This window comes from Colletotrichum godetiae (assembly GCF_030913485.1).
Source record: "Colletotrichum godetiae strain CBS 193.32 chromosome Unknown BDP55scaffold_16, whole genome shotgun sequence".
NCBI lineage: Eukaryota > Fungi > Ascomycota > Sordariomycetes > Glomerellales > Glomerellaceae > Colletotrichum > Colletotrichum godetiae.
The window spans coordinates 795,548-813,811 of record NW_026851264.1 but is presented as its reverse complement, the minus strand read 5'-3'; the positions used below and the strand labels follow the sequence as shown (position 1 = coordinate 813,811).

Sequence of the window (18,264 nt, the reverse complement as noted above, 5' to 3'; positions counted from 1 at the left end):
GACTGACTGTGTAGAACAAACAAACTTGACCTGCGTTGTTGTCCCTTGCTGCTGGGAACGAACCTCTCATCAGTCACCGCCTCGGCACGGAAGATTACAGTGGTGAAGCTCAATAATCGCGTCTGGACGCCTCCGAGGGGCATCCTATCATCATATTCGTCTATTGCTATGCAGCTGATACGTTAGCCAGCTATACCGCCCAACAGAGTCTAGTAACTCCAGCTGGGTGTTACAGTCATGCATTTCCAGCCAGCCATGCGGGTATCTCATGTACGTTGTTCAATAATTGCACCCAAGTCTTTTTCCACCGCCATTGCGATCCGTCCCAACTCCTGCTTGCTAAGCGAGTATGATCCGCGATCCTCCTCGTTATGTCCCGTCGCTCGTTGCTCATCACACTACACCCTTATCCTCCAGTATCTTGCTCAGTTCCTTCAGTCGGACAGGCTTCGTCAGGAAAAGATCGATGCCGCTCGCAAACGCTTCTTGCTGCGCATTGGCAGATGCTAGCCCCGTGAGTGCGATGATCAGACAGCGTGATAAATTCTCCTTCGACTCAATGGCACGAATCCGTCGTGTGGCCTCAAATCCGTCCATCACAGGCATCGAAATGTCCATGAGGATGCAGTGGTACTCGCCCGCCGATTGCCAGAACGCGTCCAATGCTTCTTGACCGTCTTTTGCGTTTTGGTAATCGTGCCCCAGTCTCGTCATGTACGTTGCCAACATCTTGAGGTTGAGCGGGTTGTCGTCGACCAAAAGAAACTTGGGCCGATCCTTACACTTCTTCGGTCTGTGGGCTAGTCGCGGGGTGTCAGGACCATCGGGGGTGAGTGTTTTGGGCTGCTCTTCCGGTGTGTCCGGTAAGGCATTGTCCTCAGGTCTGAGTTCCGTATCCTCCTCTTTCACAACTTCATTGTCCATGCTGATACTGTGCAGACTTTCGGAGCCGCTCCTTGGCAACTGGTCCAAATCTGCAGGAATACCTTCTCCCGGGGCAATGTCGGGAAGTGCCTCGGTATTGCCGACCTCCGCAAGTCTGTCCAGAGCCGGCCCTGTCGGCGTGTCACCACCTGTGTTCGATGGTTCTGGGCTAGCCAAGGACAGCATTGTAGGAGTGGGTATCGCTCGTTCTTGAATTTTGGTCCATCGCTTGAAGCTAAGCAGTAGGACCTTGGCGAGCTTTCTCGGACCGATCCTGGGGGAATGGGTATCAGTTCAAGGTTGGTCAAATCATTGATGAGTGTGAGGACTTACGGCTGGGAGATGAACTCGAATACGATGCGATGGCCGGTAAATCGTGCTGAGGTAGCCAGTTGGCGCGCAATAAGGGCGTTCCGGCAAATCACCACGACAGGCGTGGTTATGATACCCAACCGGCGCTCCATCAAAAGCTGCTCCAGCTGTTTTTCCGTGGACAAGACCAAGTCGGGAAGAAGTTGTTGCGAAGATGGGACGGACTGGTCGATAATATGCATATGAAGCCACTCCCTGCAGAGGTGTGCGACCAGAGCTCCTTCGCTGGGGCTGCTACTGGCTAGGTCGTCGGGCATTTTGACGCCATAATCCTGAGGGAATCCGATCAGCTTGACTCTGAGGCCCCCGAGCTCGCTAACAGATGCCCGAAAAGCATCCATAGTGCTTTCTTGATCTTCTGCGTCGGCGACCGTTGGTGGTGCTGGATCGGCGCAAAGTAAGGGAAGCTGGACCCTCACTTTCGTTCCTTGTCCGAGCTTACTCCAGACTTGGATAGATCCACGCAGCTTGGCAACTATCTGCTTCACCAAGCTCAGTCCTAGACCGGCTCCGGCAGACAGGGAGTCCTCCTGGGCGAAGGGGGCGAATAGATGATGCTGAAGATATTCCTGGCTAATGCCGCGCCCGGAATCTACTACGTCAATCTGAACTATGGACCTCTTGGACGGCCCATCAGTGCGCTGTGGAAACTGGGTGACATTGACATTGACGAACCCCTTGTGCGTGTACTTGAGCGAATTTCCCAAGAGATTCATGATAATTCGCCTCAAAGCGCCCGGCTGCGTATGGAAAGCCCAAGAGATTGCGGGGAAAATGTCGAAGGTGACGGAAACATCGCCGAGTATGAGTTGCAGGTCCCCTAATTTGTTTGTTCGCGTCGCCATTTCTTCCATTGCTTGCATACTGTCTAGCCTGCGTATGGCACTAGTATCGGCGTGCTCTGCTGGTCTGTTGCCCGCAAGTTGTGCCACAGACACTCGTTGGTAGCTGAAGCCGGCGCAGACGCTTTCCACAACTTCTTCAGACAGAACATCGACTTCGACATTTGATGTAATACTCATCATGCCAGCTTCGATGCTGATTTTTTGACCCCGAGCTCTCAGGCCTCGCTCGCCAAGCGCAAGAGAATTCCGTCGCTGCTTCGAAGGCCCGATGAAGTTATTAATCTTGCTCCAATCCAGAAGGTGGTCTATGGTTTCCAAGAGAGTGCGGCCACAGTTCTCGATTGAGACCAGTGTGTCTCCTTGGAAGGCGTCCATAGTAGTGTCGTGCATCAACTCTGCGCCAAGAATTATGCCGTGGAGTGGCGAGCGTAGCTCATGGGAAAGCGAGCTCAACAAGTCCGTCTTTGCCTTGTCGACTAGCATCGAACTGACGTGGTCGACCTCTGACATGACAACTGATGCGAAAGCGCGTAAATAGCTGAGCTCGCCTTCGATGGTAAGGACTCGGGTCGGAGTCTTGGTGCAGGCGAATCCGCCTGCATACCAGCGTTGCTTTTGTACGTCCCACAAAGGTATAATGGCCATGCTTCGAGTTCCGGAAAACATACCGCTAAGCGTTTTCCCTTCGTTTCGTCTGGAGTAGGCATTGCTTCGTTTCCTGCTGGAGCTAGTTCGGTGCTGTTCCTTCTGGGTTGTCCCCATGATGTACTCTCGGAACTCCTGAAGTGGTGTCTCTGACTGGGCGCCATGGTCGTCGCCGGAATGGTCGCTAGATTGAATAGAGCCGTTCTCGTCAAAGTTGAAAATCTTGCCTTCTGGATATCTTCGTAACAGTTTCGAAAGAAACCTTTCGGAAACGGAGTTGTGGCTCAAGGAAGGTAGATCTCCGTCCACGCTAGAGATAGACGAGCTCGAAAAGCCAAGGACTGAGCAGAGGTTTTCATCCTGGTCGCCATCGCTGCTCAACCTACTCCCTTCGTCTAAGCCTGGACCAGTCTGCTCGTCGCTAGAGGAGGAAGATGAGCCGCGGCCTCTGGAAGTTCTCATATGAGAGGTTTTGAGGCGAGTGAGTCCTCCGAAGGACCCGATGCTGGCATCCACGAATAGCACGCTCTCGACTTCTATAGCTTCCCGGACAATATTGGCTGCCTTGGAGAAAATGCGTCGAATTTGTGCTGTGTGTGTGTCGACCTCTTCGTGTGAAGCGCCATCTGATCCGGATCGAAGACTCTCCAGAGAGGTACCAGACACAGACGGTAATGTTGAGTCCTGATGCGGCTGAGGAAAAGGCCGAGTGTCTGTCGTCGATGAAACTGGCTGAGCCTCCACGGCTTGAGCTTTGGGCTGTGTCGCGTTCTGTATCGCAGCAGTAGAGGATTGATTTTGCATTGTCAAAAAAGCTTGGTAAGCCACCATCTCTTTGTGCTGTTCGATCTTTTGCTGGTTCTTGTTCAGAGCTCCCTCGAAAGATGGGTGGTCGTCGAACGAGTCAATATTATTCCTTTGTCGCCATCCTGACATAGTGCTCTTGCCCTCGATGAAGCTCCCAACACCACGGACCATTCTGTCGGCACGTCGGTGATCGTCCCTATTCCGTCTGGCGTCCAAATAATTCAGGATCACTTTCGAAATATCCTGCATGAGTTGATTGGACACATCGTCAAACTTCTCGCGCGGGGTGTCTCCGTACACACTGAAGACGCCTATGTGGATACCGCTTTGGGAACGAATCGGCACTCCGGCATAAAATCGACATTGCGGCGTGTTGAGACAGAATGCTCGCTGCGAGGTCCTTGGATCTGCGGAAAGATCCGGAATAACTGTGACAGGTAGCTGATGGGGTCCCGAAGGGTGTTGCTCGTCAAGGTCCGAGACTGAGAGGATGAGCTCGCAGATACCGGATGATCGTGGAATGGCAGTACCGCACAATAGCAACTGGTCGATATCGCCGCGTTGGGATTCGGGAGGCTTGGTGTTGGGAGTCAGGGCCAGTGACTGCGTAGCTTCAGCAATGACGTACTGATACTTACTGTCGAAGAGGGATATCATGGCCCGGGTCGCATTCAGGCGTAGAGCGCCGAACTCAGCGAAAGACGTGAGTGCCGCATCGGGACATGATCGAAGTTCCGAGGATGGCTTAAGATTGTTGGGGTCGTTGTAGATTGTATGTGCGATCAAGGAAGAGTCATATCTATAGAGTCGGTTAGGGATTTTCAGACTAAGATAAGCGTAGACTACGTTGACGAGAAGTCTCCGAGGCCTTGAAGAGGCATTTTGGGGCGCGGACCTGAATGTCTCTCTCTCGCGACGACCCTCGGAAACGGCCTTGGCCGGCGGAGTGTTGACCATGGCCGGCAGCGTGAAACTCTCTCACGAGAGAGGCCGGCCGCTCGTTGGCCGAATATGCTCGGATGCGCAATAGTCGTCGAGAGACAAGCCTTTGTGACCGCGAGCGAGAAATCGACCTACGTTGTTGACGTCAACTTGAGTCAAGTCTTGCGACCAAAAAGGTTTCTACGAAATCAATCATGTCGGAAAGTTTCACGCCCGAGACAGACTTCTCAGTGGTTGTCGGAAAAGGCAGGGGGAGCAAAAGCATCTACACCAACCGCACGCAAGTGCAAGTGGGGGCGGGAATGAGGTTGAAAATACACACAGTGCCCCTACCTCCCTCTCCCGATGAACTGCCCGAGGGCCCTCGTGAGTGTGTGTGGCCTTGCATCACCTCGCATATCGTGAGATGCTCGAGGCATGCGGCTGGAGGGAGGTAATAGGTACAGATGTGTACGGAGTAGGGCATGGCAAGGAAGTCGAGGCTGAATAGAGGGGTACGGAGAAGGATTGCCAAGGCCAGAGCAAAGGGTTCGGTCAAACAGTGTAGTGAGAGAGAGAGAGAGAGAGAGAGAGAGAGAGAGGGATAGATAGGAATGGGAACACACAGGAATAGTATGTGAAAATAGGGATACACTCACAGGCAAAGCAAAGGCAACAGTCAGCGCAGAGATGTTTGCTTGTCGGGAGGAACGCCGCAAATGTCGCAGTTTGTCTATACCATGGCGGGGGAGAGGAGTAGGAGTAGTGGTTGGAAAAGGAAGATGGCGAATGGCAGATGGCAGATGGCAGATGTGTAGATTGCAATGGAACTGACGATGCGCTCGACGTTGGAAAATGATGTATCGCTCAGTCGGTCCAAGGTAGTTGGGCTGGGCCACACGCGCAGGGCGACTCGGATGCCGAAGAGGACTGGCTCGAATGATGCGGGAGGTTCGCTTGACGAAGGGAGGCGAAGCCAGGCGAACCCTCAAGGTATAGAGACTCGCAGATCCCGGTCGAGAGAGATGAGAGGTTGGCAGGAGAGTGTCAACTTGTCAAGGACTGGAATTGCTGGGCCAAGTTCTGGTGGCGATTTGACGTGCGATGGATGCGTTGCGCCTTGAGGTAGGTACGGAGAAGGTAAACGGAACGGGGGACCGTCAGGACGAATCACTTAGGCAAGAGCTGAGAAGTGAGCAGGAGCAAGAGCATGCAGACTGCCAGAACAGAGCAAATCGAGCAACACGGGGCGCCAGGCGAGCAGAGGTCGGGAAGATTGACCAGGCACTCTGGCCAGGTCCAGACCCTTGGTGGAGCCTGGTCCGCATCGGGGTGCCTTCCTGGCCCATTCATTGGCTACACCAGTACAGTGTTAATAAGATGGAGGGTACTTGTGCGAAACCTTGGCCTTTGGCATCTGGCCCCGATGGAAATTTCAGATGGCCACACTGGAGTTCGCAAAAAGTCGGACCGAGAATGGCATAGTGCTGTCCTGTATCCACCCCAATGCCCCGCGTCAACAGTGCTGCAGCACAGTGTTTGCCATCCTGGTGGGTACCTTACCGGGGATAGCAATCCTCCACTGCCCTGTGCGGCGCTGTGCCTTGCTCGCATTCCTTACCTAAGCTTGCCCGATATCGAGATTTGAGGATTTCGATGCGCACCTCACCGAATTGCCACTTTGGCCCGATTTAATGGCGTCACATACGTCACTCTAGAGAGAGCTCTCACCGTTGCATATCGCCAAAAGCCATCGCCGTCGCGATCCTGCTTTCTTTTGTGTTCTCTTTTCGATGCCTTTTGACCTCCCTTTCGTCATTTCAAGATCAGTCTTATCTTTTCCCCATGGTAGTGGCAGGATGCAGCATCTACGTTTCCCAGTGCTTCTCCCTAGGTAGGTGGCCTAAGGCTTAAACCACTACCCCCCTTGTGACACTCTCCCATAGACCTAGGCCTAGGCCCTTCTTCACGTCGTACTTCACAAGCTAGGCCGACGTTCCCCGGCCAAATCCGGTCAAGGGGCGGGGTTTGATTTAAAATACCTCTGGAATTGAGTCGTCTCTGAGCCATATACCTTCATAAATTCAAATTGAAATCTCGCTCGGCGTTACAAAATCCTTTTTCTGCCAATCTGTGGTTACGAGCTGCAAAAGGAACATGGTGCTTGGCAGTTTTTCGATGCATGTTCCACGATATTGCTATATGCGGTACAGAGTGCATGCGAGTACCACATGTACCCAGAAAGACGCTTGTGTAGAAAAAGGAATGGACCGTAACAAACGGAAAAAAAACCTTGGAGACAGCCAGGCATGCAGCCAGCCGCCAGCAGGAATGCCAGAATCTGCATCTGGGCACACGCTGGGCAGCTGGGTTCAGATGTTACCTTACTTGTTGCCCGCGTTGGCAATCTAGGCGAGTGTTCGACGGCGCTGCGTCCGATGCCATCTGATTGGACAAAGGGCGGAAAAGACTCAGAAGCAAGCCAGACTGCAAAAGCACAAAGATCTGCTGGTAGGGCCGTCGCGTCTTGCCGAGTCCACCCGAAAGCCTTCCTTTGATGCGAGCAGAGCAGTCGAGGCTTCTTATTGTCACCATCCGTGACTCGTACCTTGCAGCTCAAATCTTTGCAGCTCAAATCTTGGCAGTTCAAATCTTTGCAGTTCAAAGGCTGCTGCCCAGGCAACGATGACGATGGGAGAAATAGCAGCCCGAGGTGCGCGACAATGAACACAGTCGCGGATACTGCAGGCTCCTGTCACTGTGGCTGTCCCAGGAGAACGCACCGAACGACAGTCCTTCCAGCATGCAGGGAAAAGGCAGGGCCGGCGGACGTGGACCATGGTCTGGAACCTACCGTCACGTGCATGTCCCGCTGGCGTTGCACCGACCCGCCTCTTGGAGCCAGCCAATCAAGAAAGTGGCCGGCTGGACCGGGGCCAAGCATTCAAGATCAGATCCACTTGAGATCTGGGTGGACAGACCACTAGCCACCTGCCTGCCATTTCTCGGATTTGGAAGGTGTCTTATCGCCCTCATCCGTTATCTAATCGTCCTGGCTCGCAAGCTCCACCCTCACTGAGTTCCATTCATTTCGGCAAATGTCAATTTCCAACAACTGTCAACAACAGCAACTCGTCGGAACAAGGGCCGACGTTCAAAGCTGTCGGCTTGTCGTCTACCATGGCCAATTTCACCAGTCATGACTCGAATATACAGAACCTCTCTCGAGCGAATAGCGGTAGAGACAACAACGCTAAGCTGCTCTGAAGTTCTCGTGCCTCGGTGCTTCTTTCGATTATCGGCTGTTTATTCGCCTTTGCCTCTTTGCTTCATTTTCGTCTCCGATTCATCATTTACTCAGCCTTGCTCAATCACATCTGAGCGACCGCTGTTTCCAGTGAAATTGAGTCCCTTCTGTTGTTTTCATCAGTGTCTAACCATTTCGAGGCAGTGCTGTTTGATAACCGGTGGCGACCGACCCCTCGAATGACAACGGCTCAGCCTTCTGCTGAAGTTTCGGCCGTCGAGGACCCTTCGTCTGCTGACAACCCCCGGGTGGCGTCTTGAGAACCTGGCTGATTTCACCTCAAATCTCTACCGCGGCGGGAGAGGCTGCGGGTGGGGCATGTCGGCGTTCCGGTGCCGCGTGATCGGCAGTATTCAAAGCATAGACAGTCGTTGCGATGAAGATCTTGCTGTTGGCAAGCCCGCCCGGGCCACGCCTCCCGGGACCGAAGGATGATGCTGCTGTCCGAACAAGATGATGGACGCCAAGGTGGGCCTGTCAAACTCCCGCCATGACCTTTGATCATGGTCAGACTCACCATCGAAAAACCTGCATGTCCCGTGGGCGATACAGGCCTTGGAAGTACTGCGAGTGCAGCAACTGCACGCGATTCGGTGGGGAATATATGCATTTGGTTGGCGAAAGCCATTGTCGTAGTTGTTGTTACGGTGCTTGCTCGATGGGCGGTGCAGCACTACCTGCAAGTGTGAGATCATCATTGGAGACTTTTTGTTTACAATTTTGACTCAACGCCAATGCAGTGTGTTCGTGATGGACGGCAATAGTCTCGGTGGAAGAAAGCAATAGTCTTGAATGGGACTTGCCGATTATCGTATTCGCTGACTACATCGGTATAGCATGACAGCGTCGTCACCGAAGCTGTTGGACCAGTCATCCGAGCAACGCGTGGCATACAGCGGCCACCGTCGTCAATATCCACGAATGCTTCGAAACGTTTCTGCCTACGACGAAGAAGGGGGAGCAGTTAGTTACGCATCAATCGCCTGGAGAAGTCGCCTGACGCCTCCAATTCGACAATTGGGTTTTCGCATCACGAGATGCACGTCACGCGTTGTCCCAAAAATAATCGTCCGAAACAGTTTTGGACCCCCCAGTGGTCTTATCCGATACTGGAGGCGAAAGAACGGTCCTCACCCAACGTAGTGATGTCAATCACTCCATTCACCTCCTATCCAAGAGACATTGGGAGAAAAGGGAAAGAGGAGAGAGAAAGAAACTTCGGATTCGGGCCCGCCGGGTAGAAAGCAAGGACTTCTACCTTTTCGATCCACCGCGGGGACTGCATACGCATAGTTCAGACTGCTTGCTTGTCATGCATTCGGATGAAGTCATTCGGCATCTTCCGCGGTTGGGGGGTAGGGGGGGGAGGGGCAATTGAGCTCGTCCTCCCAAGGGTCTCCGGGGTTGAACGGAAGGGCCTCCGGCGGATGGCAACACGGACGGAGAGCGATCCACACCCGGCTGTCCTCCAGCGGGGCCAGGCTCGGCAGGCCCATGAGCAAGTCGCTCCGTTGCCCAGGAATTCCGCTTGGCAGAGGAGCGCCGGTCTCGACATGCGACACGCCGATCATGACGCCAATTGCTGTCGAGGTTTTAGGGTTGGCTCTTAGCACCACGCAAGCCACGGCACCCTTTTACACCATGTCAATCCATATCGCCACGTCTCACCTTCCGCGACGGCTTCGCAATGGCGCGATTGCCGAACTTTCCAACGCGCGTAGCGCGCTGATCAATCATGCTGATCAGCGACCTCAAACGGTAGTCAACTTTCTGGCATTCACACTCAGCGCCTTGCTTGAGCGAGAGTGAAAAAGGAAGACACGAAGCACACAATGTCAGTATCCGAAGTCGAGCGGGGAATCTTATCTCGGAGATGGACTGGTCCCCCAACCCCCCCAATGACCCCTATTGCTGATATAGAATAGGAGAAGCCCTACAGGTCTCACAGGCGACAAAATGTCTGACCTCGATGATAACAAGCAACACGAGCTCGACGAGGCTATTCAATTGGCTCCGAATGGGTTCACTCCATGTCAACGTCCCTATGCTATTGAGATATCGTAACATTGTCCCTCGAGACTCACATCCTCCCGCAGTACTTTATCCCTTTTCGCTGCATTAGACCCCGCTCAGATCGTGGTTGCATGCATCACAACAGGCGACAGGGTTGGTAGAAGAGCATGCAACAAACAGTGAGCAGATTCAGAACAAAATAGCTCTCCAGCAGCGATAGCAAGCTGCTTGCACAATGGATCAAGCATCACCCTGCGGTCTAATGTACGGAACTTCACGCACTCGTTCATTTCCGTGATAATACTCTCCATCGTCCGACCATCCCCCAGATATCTCGTCTGGATTCAGCGGACCAAAGACGTGCATGAATATGGATACTCTTCCGCGACTGGTCCTGTGCTCGGAATCCTTCGCGCCCCGAACTCATCCCATTTCAAACGACCTAACGAGCGATTGGGCCCGACCGACGGATGCGTGCGTGGGTGCTCGACAAGTTGTTCTTCTCGGCTACCTGCACCTTTATTATTCCTCCTCAAATGTGTCATTCTCAGGCTCGACCATGTTGTTATTGTTGACGGTTGCTAGTGGAAGGATTGAGGGGTAATCTTTCCTTCTTCACCTTTCCCCTCGCTATCTGAATCCGAGCCTTAATAGAACTCAAACAAGTTGAGACGAAGGCTTATGTACGAGCACAGATGGACCAGTGAATGAGCGCGAGACCAGTGTGGCCATGAGGCAGGGGCCCGTGCCAGCGATTCTATGGCATTCTTGACGGGGGGCCCATCTGGCCTTTCTCGCGCTTTTCCTCTGTGCCATTCCCATTCCCTCCCGTAATCACACCCACACCCCGCGTACCGGCGGCGCTTTCAGCTGACAAGTATGACACGTCTAGGCATCTTTTCCGCGGGGATTTTGAGGTTTTCTCAGCGTCGGATACCCACTGCTTTATTTTGGACCTAGAGGCGTTCATGATGAGACGATGTGGCGCGCTGCTGTCTCACCCAACGTTCCTGGGTCGTCGCTGTCTCAGTGGCCGCACCAGCAGCGGCCCATAACGGTCCAGACCAGCTGTTCAGTCAGCTCTATCTCTCACACAATTCGTCTATCATTCCTCCAGTCGTCTGCCCCTTGCTTTACTGCGGTGTAAGGTGAGGAAGGGAGGGGCCAAAAGAATCGAGGGACAAGGGTGGGAAGGGCCAGTCATTTGTGCTGGGTAAGAGTGAGGCGCTTTCTGGCGCCCCAGCCAGTCGGTATCGAGCCTGTGTGCTGGACAAACCGCCGATCTCCCGGTGTCGACCATGGCATGGCAAAGCAAGGTTGCGGGGAGGGGTTGGCCATGACGAACGTTGAAAAGGCAAACGAACAAAATGGTCGGCCGATGGTTTGCTTCTCGAATAGCGCCAGCGTGTAGCGAGCCACAAGCCGACAAGTCATCGACCCAAGCGTACTCGGCTACGAGGAACTATCGACCGGGCCCGAGATTGAGTATAGAGAGGCACAAGAGGGCAAAGAAAACCAGAGGATCGGGAACTTGCAAACTCTCTTGACTCACAATAGCAGGGACCTCGTTGCCACAGTCACCGTCTCAACTTATTTGCATCTGGAGCATCTCAGCTGCGAGCGAATCGCAGGGTCAAGGACGGAGAAAAAAGTTCAGCTTACCGCTCGATGAACCAACACTCATCACCAATCAAACGGTTGCGCCACCATCCCTTCCCCTTCCTGGGTTCTCTCCCATGGACGCCTGTTTACTTACGGCAAATCGCGTCGCGACGGATGAGCGTGGTGGGTTAGCTTGGATACCTGCTGCCCAGCTGGCCGGCCCAGAACAGCGCCACCAGTCGACTTAGTCATTCAGCTTGGCTTGATGGCTGGCGCCTTCCTTGATCTTTGCGCCGCTGGTTACTGGTACTTTAGCTTGAGCTACTCTGATACCAGTCTAGACCGCGTAGCCCAGACCATGCGGCACTTGTCGTCGGGTACAGCCCCCCCCTCTTGTGACTCTTCTCCCTATTCTTGCAGGTAGCCTTAGGCAGAGTCTCTCTGTATTAGGTCTGGTGGCTAGCTACAAACGCATACGAACGAGCCATTGAGTTCACCATTGATGCGCATGAAATCGTTAATTCGCCGTGTCTGCGAGTGAAGACTTTGTGAGGACGTTCACCCACCCTCAGCCTCCTTAGGTTAGGTGGTGACGATGCAGAGATGCTTGGCACAAGGCTATGCTGGCTCATTTGCCCCTTATCATCTATCTCTTCACCGTTAGGTTCGTTAATCATCCCCGATCAGGGTTTCTTGGCCGCCTTCACCCCGCAGATATTGTATGCTGAGTGTAGAGGGATCATGCCGGGCGGTTCCGTCAGTGCGGCACGAACGGCGCCACAACACACACCCTGCCTTCGACCAGTCGGGTAACGAGGACCAGCTAGCTGACCGACCATTAACATACTACGTGAAGCTGCGTGGCCTTTAGTCCTTTTAGTGGGGGAGCCACGCCAGCCCTACATGTGCAAGCGAAAGCAGGTTACCTAGCAGCCTGCCAGCGGGTGCTGTGCCACCTCATCGACTCTCACAGGCACAGAAGAAGAAGTAATGGGGAGGAGGCGCTGATGCATGGACTCACACACGTCTGCTGACGCTAGCACCGCGCAAGCACGGAGGAGCCACCACCTCCATTCGGTCGCGGAATTGTTGTTATGGTTGATACCCGTACCCGTCTTGGGAGAAGAAAGAGGGTTCCTCGAGTCTTGGAGGGGGGTGAGCGAGGTGTGTATCCAGACACCGACACCAGGGACCCTCAATGTCTCACCCCTCTGCACGTGGCGTTCGTTTATCTGAGCCTCCGAGGTGGCCACAAGGGACCCAAGAAGGTTCAAGCAACGCAGGAAGAGGGGAGGCAAGTAGTGGGAACACCCATCTCGCCAGACTTCCCAGAGTAGATATATGAGGCTCGCCCCATTCGCACCACTTTCCAGACTGAGAGAGGTTCGCCATCACTGATCAAACGAATTCTACGGACAACCGACTACTTCTTACACAGTCCTGCCCGTTCTGGACGACAATTCCACTTCCACTCTCAGGACGTCCGGTTTCATCGACACTTACACCATACTACCTCAACACTTATATACAACCACCACCAAGATCTCAGCAAATATGCTGTGTATCCTTCCCGACGAGCTTCTGCTCATCACAGGCGTCACTGGTCACGTTGGCTTCGCCGTTCTCACTCATGCCCTGAGGGCAGGCCACACCGTCCGCTGCGCCGTTCGTTCAGAGGCAAAGGCCGCCTTCATCCGCTCCCGGCCACAGATTCGCGCACTTAGCTTACCTCGCGCGAGACTCAACTTCACCATCGTGCCAGATATTACCACCGATGGCGCCTACGATGACGCCATCCGCGGCGTCTCCGCGGTCATTCACGTTGCTTCACCACTCGCGACCGCCGACTCAGTACCTCGCGATCTACACCAGGAGTACTTCATCCAGCCCGCCGTCCGCGGCACCCTCGGTATGCTCGAGGCTGCCAAGCGCGCTGGCACCGTTCGCAGGGTCGTCATTACCAGCTCAGTCGTCGCCCTCACTTCAGTAGACCACCTCGAGGGCCGCGAGCGCAAGGAGGCTGTCCAACCCACGGAGAGGACTGGCTTCAAGCCTGAGCCGTATGAGAGCGAGTTTGCCGCCTACGCTGCCTCCAAAGTGGCTGCCCTCAAGGGCGCCGAGGCGTGGATTGCGAGAGAGCAGCCTCGCTTTGAGGTCGTGCATTTGCACCCTTCCTTCGTCATTGGCCGCAACGACATCGCGACCACGGCAAGCGAGGCGATGAAGGGCACCAACGCCGTTATCCTCGCCACCCTCCGCGGCAAGAAGATGGGATGCAGCTACCCCGGAGCGACAGTCCACGTTGACGACGTCGCCCGCGCCCATGTCCAGGCTCTCCTGCCTTCTGTCCCGGGCAACAAGAGCTACATCCTCAGCACCAAGTCCCGCTGGAACGATGCGAAGCTCATTGCCAAGAGGAGCTTCCCCGAGGCTGTCGAGAGGAAGCTGATTGTCAGCAGCGGCTCGGTGGGCACGGTCAACATCGACTTTGACGCCTCTGCCTCGGAGAAAGTGTTTGGCTTCCAGCTTCAGAGCTTTGAGGAGCAGGTGCGCAGCGTTGTTGGGCACTTCGTCGAGCTGAGACTGAGGCGCCCTGCGCTCCCCACGGTTTCTTCGTCTTCGATGGCGGTCAACCAGCATTTGAGGCCCGAGATTGTGGCCGCATAGAGATCTTCACGGCCTGCTTGACGACTTTTACGAGCATTTTCTTTTCTTACTTTTCTACATTATCATTGAGGAATTGGTCAGGCATAGGAGAATAAGACGTTTCATCAGGGGACGAAGAGATAGCCCGTACTGTATCAGCCAGTCGAGGCGCATTTGGATTGGAGAACATTTCAAACATCATGAAGACAGGGGAAAAGGCAGCATTCGATTCAAAACGGGATACCCAGCGGAACTAGCATCCGCACCTTTAACATTAGTGTATATACTTTGGATCACAGAAGTCCATAACAAGAAATTTTTAGAAGTCATCCATCATCTCATCCGTCTTACATGTTCGTGCTCCCTCGCGCTGCTGTTCCTCGACGCTTGTGTCTAATTCACGCCCACGTTCACGCTTACTCCCCCCACTCCCACTCTCACATCGCACGCCCGCCCCCATGGGAATGGAAGGGTAGGGAAGGGGATTGGGGGGCTGAACCACGGCCCAAATGGTCTGAGGGATTTCCCTCACCATGGGCCATTGGAGTATGGGCCATAAAGGCATAGACCATGGACCCCAGCTGACCAGCGAAGAGGGAAAAATGGTGGCGGGTCCAGCCTCAAGGGCACCGGGCGCGCCGTTCAGCCTCAATCTCCGACGGTATGATAGGCTCATTTCTTTTGGGGCGTTCTCTCTCTATGCTCTATGCAAGCCTGGGATTGGTTTTTTCTCGGGGAGGGTAGCGTTGTCTCACCTTTTGGTCCAGCAAGTCAAGCTACCCCAGACTACTGGACTGCATTTGTACGTGCACTTTTGAGGAAGAGACCAGATTATGGGTTCTGGAGAGACACAGAGACACAGAGACAGGGAGAAGAAATACTCGCTAATTTTATCCCACGTTATTTTTTGTCTTTGCGTTGCTGGGAGCCTGTGTTCCTGGAAGTCTGGGAGTGAGACTCAGACACCTTCCTCGTGTCTTGTCGAATGAGAGGTTGTGGTTTTTTGGTTCGCTATTGCGTACAGTCAAGCACTGGTGCTAAGGTGAAGTCTAAGTGAAGGGAATTATCCCACTCGGTCGGGCCATAGTATGTGATTCCACCCGATTTCTTTAACTTTGCGCAAGTGTAGGTTCACCGTCCCCAGAGGTTGGACTAGGCACCATCCACTCGCCTACTAATTAGCACCCGGGGAAGGCGCGACACCCCCTCTTACTGAGCAGGCAGAGAAGTATCCCACTCAAACCGCAGTCTTTTAACCAGTGCCGACGCCAAGAACCATCCCGATCTATGTGAACCTCGAGATCCTGCGACACGGTACCTGTATCGAAGACCAGCTGATCAGGATGTCTCCCCTAGAGTGTCCCTGTGGAGTTCGCTTCGCCACGCTTGATGCTTCCCTTCTCATGCCCTCCCGTCTGAGGAAACAGCGGATGGAACAGCAACGGTTATGCCGAACTATGTGGGGTCGGGAAGAGGTTTGGATGGGATGGGATGAGAGTAGAAGGATGAGAGCTCGAGGAGTCGAGGGGTGTGAAACACACACGTGTTCGCGGCTCGTCCTTCGTCCTTTCGCGGCTGACTCTAGAGAGCGCGTCGGTTCGGCGCCGCGGCTACTCTGTTTCCCGGATCGGAGAACAGATGCCGCCGGTGTTTGATTCTAACTTGCCCTTTCCAAATCACTAATAAATATCCCCGAATGCCAAGACCGCGGCTCCTCGTGAGCTTACATGAGAACCTTCAGCTCGTGAAGAGCAGTCTGAGTCTGAGACTCTGCGTTATCCAGGCGAGCGTTCCAGACCTCGGGTAGATTCTTTTCACCACCGGTAGTCTGGGCCCTTCGAACCCAGGAGAATGGTTAACAAACGCAGTGACTCCCGTCCTGCAGCCTTAACGGGCCCTTCAAGCGACTCTCACCTGAAATGCACTGTCGCTCACGCACTCTAGAAAAGAAAGGAAAGATAAGAGAAGTGTGGGAGAACGTGCTTCCTCAGAGGGAGCCTATTGGATTGGAGCTAGAGTTAGACGCAGTGTGTCTTGGATTTAAGCGAGATGGTCGAAGTTCTAGCTATGGGAAAGACAAGCAATAACGCTAACATTTGCCGAAGACGCTTCGTTGGTGTTTTTTTTTTCTCTGTTTGGACGCCTCGAGCGTGGGCAGATGAAACTTGTTATGGCTTGTGGCTGATGAGTGGCTTGTTCACGGTTGAACTTTCGACTCCCCCATCTTCAACGGCGTTAGGGTGTGAGAGTATTATCCGATTCTGTGAAAGATCGTGAGGTTTTTGAGTGCGGTGATCATCGTCTTCATCATGGAGACGGACTGGGGGCACTTTTGCTTGGAGAAGTAGGCGAGGAAATAGGCACCCTCGTCAAGGTTCGATAGCACAATCCTTTGGCCCACAGAATCCTCCATACATGAGTCGAACATCATGAATCCCTCACTTGTCGAAGAAGCGGCAAATTTCTCAGCGTCATAATCCATGATCTTCCCCAGTATTACTGAACGAATGTGAACCGTCGTCCTAAGTAAAACGAAGGAAGAAAGTATCGCGGAGCCACTTCCAAAAGTCGTCTCGCTCGTCAGCGCCAAAACTTCTCGAGGACGAATTTAGGACCTTGGTAAGCAAGCCACCGCCACGAAAACTGACTCGAGTTCTTCTCGCGATGGCGCACTTCATCCCGTCGGCGTCTACCGGTTCTCGAGAAGGTAAGGCTTCGGAAAGTGGGCAGTCTGAAGAGGAAGTGTTATTCACCGAGGACGAAGCAGACGAACCTGAAATCAAGGACGAGCTCGAAATTTTTGTCGACACGCCTAACCGGGAGAGGTGGTCGGATGTGGTTTTGGAGGCGCGAAAGCACATGCGATGCCACCTTAAACATCCAGGACGGGTTCGCGACGGCGGGAGAGTGTGCATCTTGGTGGACTCTTCTTCATCGGACGAAGAACGCGAGAATAAGCTTCCAGTCCGTCCAGAACCAAAACCAGCAGAACCCACATTCACCATCTTCACCCAACTGCCGAAAGAGCTTCGGGATACCATACTCCTCACGGCCGTCGACCCCATCACCATCAAAGGCTGGATCAAAATCGACCTCGAGTGGCGGCGCGGGCCCCAAGCACACTTCCCCCTCCGTCGAATCAGGTCCTGGGCCGCCATACCCCTCTACGCCGTCAGCCGGGAAACCAGAATGCTGGCGGCCACGGTCTTCGGCGCCCCGGACCCGCGGACCTTTCCGTTCAGCCCCGCTCGGGACGCTGTGGAGCTTGTGTGGGATGGGTCCATGCTCCCCACCTCGTGGAGGCGGGCGGAAGACTACAGGCTGGCCGGGCCCGTTATCACGGGTCCGTGTGGTGGAGATGGAGATGTAGGCCGGGAGGAGAAGAAGCTTGTCAATGTTGACATGGAATGGGCCATGCCTAGGGAGACGCGTGAACGGGTGCAGACTGTGATTGTCGACGGGCGTTATGCGAGGTTTGATTTTGGGCTGAGGGATGGGGTCAAGGGGCCATGGGGCCTCGTGTTTGGGTTGGTGAAGGGGTTCTTTGGCGAGGTGAGGGTGTTGGGGGTGAGGTTGTGGGACTTGGATGGTGAGGGCTTTGAGGGGGGCTTTGACGCGGTGAAGGGTGAGGCGCTTTACAGGGTCGACCAGATGGACTTTTTTGATGGTTTAGAGGAGGTCTGGTCTGAGGCTGATGCAGGGACTGGGGCTGAGGATGAAGGGGGTGAAGGAGGAGCTGCGTTCCCAAGGTTGAGATTTCTGAGAGTGTTGCCAGAGATCCCTAGGCGGGGAAGGAGGCAGATGTTTAGGTTTAGAAAGGTAAGGGGAAGTCATTTCCTGGTTCTAGGTCGAGGAGACACCCCGACAGCTGGGCCTTGACTTGATCATGATGTCTCGCGGCCATATGTCGATCGAGAGAAGCGATGTATGGCCTGCTTAGAGCTGTGGACTCCTATGAGTCTCTGAAGCCCTGCTTTAACAATTACAACACATCATCAAGTATGATGATCCCTCGGTTGGTAGCTTTCTGGTGTGCAACGTGTGACCCGGTGATGCTATGGAAACAACAGGGGTTGAATCTTACCTGAAATTTGAGAAAAATACATCTCCTCATGAGACGCCTCGGAAATGACCAGACATAGGCTTGGAGCAAAGAAAACTGGCCGTTATTAGTGTTTCGCC

General features: G+C 54.0%; 3 protein-coding genes across 3 annotated transcripts; 1 reads left to right on the top strand and 2 right to left on the bottom strand.

Moving 5' to 3' along the window:
- Positions 1–32: 32 nt before the first annotated feature.
- Positions 33–4,511, bottom strand: BDP55DRAFT_661082 (hsp90-like protein). Its single transcript, XM_060574689.1, has 2 exons — positions 1,258–4,511; positions 33–1,198 (listed from the first exon to the last, which is right to left on the bottom strand). The coding sequence occupies exons 1-2, from the start codon at positions 4,248–4,250 to the stop codon at positions 394–396; spliced, it is 3,798 nt and encodes a 1,265-aa protein (XP_060430942.1). The 5' UTR covers positions 4,251–4,511; the 3' UTR covers positions 33–393.
- Positions 4,512–12,990: 8,479 nt separating this feature from the next.
- Positions 12,991–14,103, top strand: BDP55DRAFT_549938 (NAD dependent epimerase/dehydratase; the record flags this gene model as incomplete). Its single annotated transcript, XM_060568973.1, has 1 exon — positions 12,991–14,103. One exon carries the CDS (start codon positions 12,991–12,993, stop codon positions 14,101–14,103), a length of 1,113 nt encoding a protein of 370 aa, XP_060430941.1.
- Positions 14,104–16,152: 2,049 nt separating this feature from the next.
- On the bottom strand, positions 16,153–17,245 carry BDP55DRAFT_661066 (uncharacterized protein). The gene has a single exon (XM_060574688.1). The coding sequence runs from the start codon at positions 17,238–17,240 to the stop codon at positions 16,605–16,607; it is 636 nt and encodes a 211-aa protein (XP_060430940.1). The 5' UTR covers positions 17,241–17,245; the 3' UTR covers positions 16,153–16,604.
- Positions 17,246–18,264: the final 1,019 nt, after the last annotated feature.